This window comes from Diaphorina citri, unplaced genomic scaffold (genome assembly GCF_000475195.1).
Source record: "Diaphorina citri unplaced genomic scaffold, Diaci psyllid genome assembly version 1.1 scaffold4936, whole genome shotgun sequence".
Classification (NCBI taxonomy): domain Eukaryota; kingdom Metazoa; phylum Arthropoda; class Insecta; order Hemiptera; family Psyllidae; genus Diaphorina; species Diaphorina citri.
Window position 1 is genome coordinate 1,484 of NW_007382320.1, and position 7,552 is coordinate 9,035.

The 7,552-nt window shown below is 37.1% G+C and overlaps 1 protein-coding gene across 1 annotated transcript; it reads right to left on the reverse strand.

The window, feature by feature from the left end:
* Window positions 1-4,898: 4,898 nt before the first annotated feature.
* Window positions 4,899-6,896, reverse strand: LOC113472340. Its single transcript, XM_026832048.1, has 2 exons — window positions 6,151-6,896; window positions 4,899-5,899 (listed from the first exon to the last, which is right to left on the reverse strand). Exons 1-2 carry the CDS (start codon window positions 6,863-6,865, stop codon window positions 5,874-5,876), a joined length of 741 nt encoding a protein of 246 aa, XP_026687849.1. The 5' UTR covers window positions 6,866-6,896; the 3' UTR covers window positions 4,899-5,873.
* Between the last annotated feature and the right edge of the window lie 656 nt (window positions 6,897-7,552).

Here is a 7,552-nt window from a genome sequence, read left to right on the forward strand (position 1 = left end):
CAGGATATTGGAACATATTCAGAGACTTCTTCATAGGTTGTTTAGGTCTGGTTAAGTGCAGTCCCATGGATGACCTCTTTTAAGGCTATCGTTTTGTTGCCCATAATCGGGTCTAATCTAGTTCACCAGTTTGTTAACATTAGAATCGATTATTATATAAGATATTCACCTTTATGACTGCTTTACACGCTATATTACATTGTACTCCCGGGATCTCCTACAACTTGTAAAAGAGTACATGACGGGGGTTATATTAAGTGAAGCTCATGTAAAGGAGGTACTAGACTATAACTTTATACTGTTCTTAAATTCACCATATGAGTTATGAGTCCTGTTTATACTTTATCGTTTATATAAAATAATACATGTTCCCCGTAATTTTGAGTCCAGTAAAGATTCTTTACTTATTTTTATTCTTCCAGTTGATTTTACTTACTTCCACTAAAGTAGTCTTCTAATATCATCTGTAATATTAATGTATCCATGTAAATTTATTAGTCCAAATATTGTACGTAATCCATTAATAAAAGAAATCATTTGTTAGTCCAATGTAAAAATAAAATAAGAAGCACAATGAGATCTAAAACATCCACCATATTATCCACCTTTAGTTAACAATTTAAATATTAGTCAAAAATGGATGAAACATAAAAAAAAAAAAATTCGGTTGGAGGTTAAACAACATTGTCCTTTAAGTTATAAGAGTTATGTTTTATATGTAATATAATAGAATAGAATAGAATAGTATTATGGTACTTTAATTACTTGGGGAAAAACTTCTGTGACTTCTGTTATAATAACTTAAAAACACAACGATCAACATTACTGTAATAAAGATAGGAGAGGAAATGATAATAATAGTAATAGCAGGTAATAGAATAATAATAGATAAATAGAAAATTATAAGAAACCAGAATAATAAAGGTGCTAACAATTCATAAAAAATTGAATCTAAGAGAAAAGTATATGAATAGAGATAGACAAGAGAGGGAGAATTCGAAAAATGTAGAAAGTATAGTGAAAAGCCATCCGTGATGATAAACTATCTCTTTCTCAATAGAGAGGGCATAAGGAACGATCAAGCAAAAAAAAAAGAAGAGAGAAAAAATAAAAAAAAAAGAAAAGGAGGAAAGGAAGAGAAAGAGAATTTAATAAAATCAGAAGATAAAGAGAAAGGGCAGACCGAGACAAACGAGTGAGGGCGGGAAAAAGCGGGAGAGTACTTAAGGTTTTAGTTACATAAGTCGTCTTCTCATCTCTCTATCTTACCATCTTCTCTCTCTGTGCCTCTCTCTCTAACTGTCTAAAAGATTAAATTGTTTTGTAACTTTCTTACTTTAAAGTACCAAATCAAAATATTGTAAGAGATAATTAATAAAAACAAGTTTCAGAATTTCAATTCAGTAACAACTCTTCGACGACAATTTCAACGTGGACACAATTAAGAGATATTACAGTCCTACGTATATTTATAAGCCACATGAACTTACATGATCAATAAATCGCACCATCGGACTATTTGAAAATAATACACGGTTTCTAGATTTTATCTCTTCAATACCTTTTTGACGGTACTCTTTCTCGTCTAGGGAACAGTTTGTTTGGTGTCGTTAAACAATCAACTTCTAGTGAAACAATGTGATTTCACAAGTGGTCTTTACGACACCCATAACATACTTTACCCTAGTAGAGAAGAGTAACCGACAATAGGTATGATAAGAGTAAAATGTAGAAACCCGTTACTGAACTATTCAAATAGTCCCATCGGTGACATCATCCATGAGTCTATGTAACAGATTCCTGTTCTGTAATAAATAAATAGTACTGTAATATCTCTATTGTATCCCAGGTTGAAAAATGTGTACCCAAATCGTGCTGGAATGGCATTCAAAACTTTGTTTCTATTATATCTGGTTACAATAGAAATCTTTGATCGGCGCTTTAATAAGAAGTTACACAGAAACTTAATTTTTAATCTTTTTAGGGTTACATCTTAGAATTTGTAATACATAAACCCGTGAGTATAAACCGTTATGTATCTCAAACATAAATACTCTAGTAGCTACTAAACCTCTCCTCTTTCCTTCTGGAAAACCGCCGTATTTAGCATATCAATAGACTAGTTTGATCTACTGAACCGTTCGAGTAAACTATTAAGACTTTTGCACACCTAGATCCACTGAAACCATTAGATTCAATTACAGTTTTTGCGTAGTAAGACATAACTTTTCAGTTCAAGAGGACTGAATGAAAAAATTTAACAATAAACATAACAATTAAATACTGAATAATTGGATGGTATGTACAAATGTTGTGTGTCACCATCCTCCAAATGTGATGGAAACTAAATATTAATACTCTAATCTAATTCTATATAATCATAATGGAATACATAATCTATATACAAGAGACAAAGGTAATCCAACTAAGTATCATAATAGATTCATAATAATACTAATAGTAACAGTCGATTAACGAATAATGGATAATAGAGAATGATCTAGAGACACATGCTCGATCATCTATCTTATATGGTAATTAGACTACAGACACAGCGACGCATCTACTGATACCTGTTGAACCAAATAATCAATATACACAGCGATCCACTGTAATACCTAATAGATAAATATTAAACGAGTACTACTAGTCGAAGCTCAGTGAACATCATGAGGGAATAAGAATAAAGAGTCACGTCACTGGACTGATAATTTACGGAGGGAACAGATTATTAATTGAGACTCAGCGGATATAAGTATAACCTGACTTAAATCAAACACAGAGTTCCATCAATGCTACTACGACCCTGGAATGAATGAGTACGAAGAGACACAGCCGAGCGACGAGAGACCGAGAGGAATAGAATATCAAGAGACACAGCAGATCTCTGAACCGGATGGAATCAGAATATCAAGAGACACAGCCGATCCACGAACCTGAGAGGAGTCAGAGGATAAAGAGACACAGCCAGGTTGACTTATTCCTGGATAGAACGAAATCCAAGAGACAGCAGCCGATCCACTGACCTGAGATCATATCAGAGAACAGCTTATCTACCTGACCTGGAGTAATTAAAGATACGTCAAGAGTCACAGCCTCCAACGAGACCGAATGTTAACAAGAACATCAGAGAGACACAAGCCGATCCTACGATCTTTGGAGGAACAGAGTACAGGTACACAGCATCTACTGATCAGGCTCGAATCATAATATAAGAGAATCTCTTTGCTAAAGCATCTACTGAACTTGAGAAACAGAATATACAAGAGACTAGCGGGTCAACTAAACTGTGGTGGAACAGAGACAAGTGCCAGCCGATACGAACCGATGACAAATGTCAAGAGGCACACCTTGTATGACCTGGATAATTAGAATAGCAAGAGACACTGCCGTCTTCGCTAGCACAACCTTGACAACAAAATGTCCTAGAGAGAAAAGGTGCGGCTGGGACTTGCACCAACGTACTCAATAAACCGTGAGGCGTGTATTTTTTTTAACCGGGTTGAAATTGTTAAATCCGTGTGGTAAAAGGTAACACTGGGTATTTTACTTTGTTCCTCGAACAAACAAATCTGACCGGACGCTTGTTTCTCTGGTAGTATCGAAAACCGCAAAATCCGCTTCTCCAGAGAAGTTCCCTTTGTCTTTAATAATAATATAAAAAAAAGAATAAGAAGTTCCTCTTACTTGACATTTATGATACAGTAATACCGAGGCTATCGCTCTTCTTCGCGCTGGCAAGGTAGTTCGTGTTGATGGAGTCGCGAATGTTCTTTTTGCGCGATGGGAAGTCGATTGTAGAACGCGAACTGGTTACTTCGTCGAGGACGTTTTACCCATTTTTTATAAATTATTTACCAGCTAAGGAATACATTTTTCAACCCTTTCATTAGGTTTAGACTCCAGTTTTGAGGCTTATCTATTATGACATATTTCCAGCTTTGTAAGTTAAAAAATAAAGGGCAGTCTCGAGGACTTGAGACTTGCAGTCTGGAAGTCCTCTACGCGTCTTTGCATACGTGTGTTTGTAATTAACGCGTCTTTATGTACGCGTGTTTGACGCTCGAAGATGCTGGAAAGACACTTTTCTCGGTAGTTCGTTGACTGAAGGCTTTCCCAATCTTTATTTAATAAATTCACATAATGAGTTTCAAGTATACTATGCAAGTTGGATTTTAGTAGGTCAGAACTTTGGGCCGTCCACACCTCTGAATAACCTAAGTTCACGAGTTTTGCTTTTAACAAGCTTACCCAATTGTATTTGACAATATTACTGGACCTTTGGTCCAAAATTAACAACTGATCGTAACAGATACGGGGGTACCTATCTCTGGACATACTCAAAATTTTACATAACCACAACAGAGTTTGTTTTAGGATAGTATGTGCTAACCTGACTACGCCCATTTCTAGCCTAAGTACATAACATGGTGTATTCCTTTGAAGACAATAGATTGATTTGAAAAAATAGCTTTGACATTTCTCTATCTCATCTTCATATCTAGAACCCCATGTTTCACAACCATAGAGAAGAGTGGCCTTTACCACCGCGTTGAACAGCTTTAAGCGACTATCAAACGATACCATTTTAGAGTTGGTCATAGTTCTTCTTACGTTGGCAACCGCCACTCTGCCTTTGCATAACGCTTGTTCTGCCGCTTTGTGGAACACGCCATGTGAAGAAAACATCACACCCAGATAATTGAATTGGTTAGAGATTTCCATGTTTTGTCCATTGTATGTGAAGTTATCCGTAGCCGCCAATCTGCCGCCTCGACGAAAGATCACCACCTTGGATTTCTCAACGTTTACCATCATCTTGTTTTGTTGACAATAATCTTGTAGGATATTTAGTTTTTGTTGGAGGTCGGTTTTGCTTGATCCGAAGATAATAAGATCGTCTGCGTAAAGTAAGGTAAGTATGTCCTGTTCGTGACTAATGGGCACACCGATCGCTCCTTTATCCTTGAAGAATTGTTCAATATCATTAATAAATATTAGGAACAACAGAGGGGAAATGCAGTCCCCTTGTAATAAACCTTTGTTTACTTTGCATGGGGGTGTATATTTCGTCCCGCTTCTTATTCGTACTTCTGCTTGGTTGTAAAGTCTTTGCATTAGTGATGTTATTCTGAACGGTAAACCAAATTCCATCATTTTTTTCCACAGCAGTGTGTGGTCCACTTCGGAGAAAGCCGATCTAAAGTCGACGAAACTAGCATATAACTTACGATGTTTAATCAGGTGGATATTGACAATGCAGGCCAGGGAGAAAATGTTGTCTGCGCAGCCTCTTCCCGGTCGAAATCCCGTTTGAGACTCTGCAAATTTCTCGTTGTCCTCGCTCCATGATAAAATGCGTAGTGAGATCATCTGGGTGAGAATTTTAAAAGTATTGTTAAGTAGAGCGATGCTCCTAAAATTGTTCGGATTTTTCGTATCACCTTTTTTGTGAAGCATGAAGATGTTTGAATTTGACATGGTGCTCGGAATGTCGCCTCCACCAAAGATATAATTGAAAAAATGCAATAATTTATTCTTCCAGTTATCTCCAAGTGATTTCACGTACTCATTGAGAATACTGTCCGGGCCTGGACTTTTCCCATTTTTTAGGCGAGAAATAGCTTTATTCAACTCTCCTATGCAAAAGTCGCTGTCCAAGTTTTCATTTCTTGTATCCGAAATTGGAATATTCGAGGAGATTTGCGTTGATACGGGAAACGTACTTTGTAGGTATTCATACCATATTGCGATAGGTATTTCCTTGCTTTTCGTTTCTTTTTTTAATTTAAATTTTCCGATTGTTTTCCAAAATTCTCCTGAGTTCTTTATGTTGTTTAGTTTCTCTGTTATTGAACTTTCATATTTCTTTTTCAATGTTTTGCACAGTTGGAAATAACTCTTTTTTAGTCTAAGGAAAACTTGTAGGTCTTGGTCATTTCTCTCCCTCCTCCACGCTCTGTAGTTATATCGGTACCTATGCCTTTTTTAGTTGGAAACATTCTTTGTTGTACCATGGTCTCTTTGTAGGATTATAGTTGTATTTTTTATCCGCATTTATCGTGTAAGCTAAGCCTAAGGCCTTAACTACCTCATGAATATCAACTTTCATCTTTTCGTAAGTTATGTTACCTTCATTTTCCGGATAAAGTTTTTCATTTATTTTCTGTTCAAATTCACTCTTCTTTTCTTCTGACCAAGTAAAGCGGATTATTTTGGATTGGTTTTGGTCTGTGTCCTGTGTGATACTATTACTGTGTGTTTTTATATCGAGTTGGGTTGAGATAGGTAGATGGTCTGAACTCAGTATACAATCGGAGACGGAAAATCCAAGTACTTGTCTGCAGATCTCCAGGCTACACCACGTCAGGTCTATAACACTTTTTCCCACCTTGCTAATATATGTAAACTGACCAATGATGTCCCCGTGCGTTCTACCATTCAAAACGAGGAGTCCGTAGTCTTCCATAAATTCGACCATCAATTCACCTCTCCTATTTGATAGCGTATCAAGAGATGTTCTCTGAGCGAGTACGTTTAGGTCTTGTGCCATTTCTTCGTCTAAGCAGTTCCGATCTGCTATCCTCGCGTTAAAATCTCCTCCGATTAGAATTCGATTGCTATCCATCGTTATTCGGTCCATTGGTACTTTGAGTAACTGTAGAGCCTCAATCATGTCATAGTTGGGATTTATGTAGACATTACCTACGAAAACGTCTGGTTCCGTTGGTGGTTTAATCTTCACTAAGATCCACATGTTTGTAATGCAGATTGTTTCATAAGCGATGTTTTTATTAATGAAAAGGAGTATACCTCCGCTGGCTCGGCCTCGCTGTTTGTCCTTGGTTGCCGGCGAGAAAATCATATTGTAAAATTTCTCCAAGCAAGGTAAAGATGGTTTTTCCGTGGCCCAAGTTTCACATATGCCGATAATATCCCAGCCTAGGATAGTTTCTAATTCTTCTTCACATAGTCTGTACAGGTTAGATATGCCGTGTATATTCCAGAATGTATACGTGAGGGTATCCCGGGTGTGGTTGGGATACCCTGGGGCTAGTTTTTTGCCTCGTCAAGATGTTCACTCAGGAAGCTGTCGTTCAGGGTTTCAACATACATGGTATTGTTTTCCGAGTTATCTGCATTTCTTCCAGATGCTTCTTCAGGGGAGTTTTCCAATTGATATGTGCTCAGGTGTCTTTTATTAACATGAGATATACCTGGTGATTCAGATAGGGCTCTCTTTTGTCCTCCTGTCATATCAGACGGTCCGGTTTGGCTCTGATATTGATTCATTGCGTTATTCGCCTGATCACGTACAATAAGTTTATCATACCTAATCATTGCGAATTTGCCTTGGGCACGATATACTTTCATTTGGCTCACAAGATCCTTACGTTTTGCTCTTACTTCAGCTGGTAAATCCTCTCGGATATGTATGCTTGTGTACTGGAGCAATTTTCCACATCTTAGAATTTCCATTTTCCTTCGCTCTGTTGTTAGACTGAGTAATATTGGTTTCTTTTGTTGAGTCACACTGCCAAGCCTCTTACAA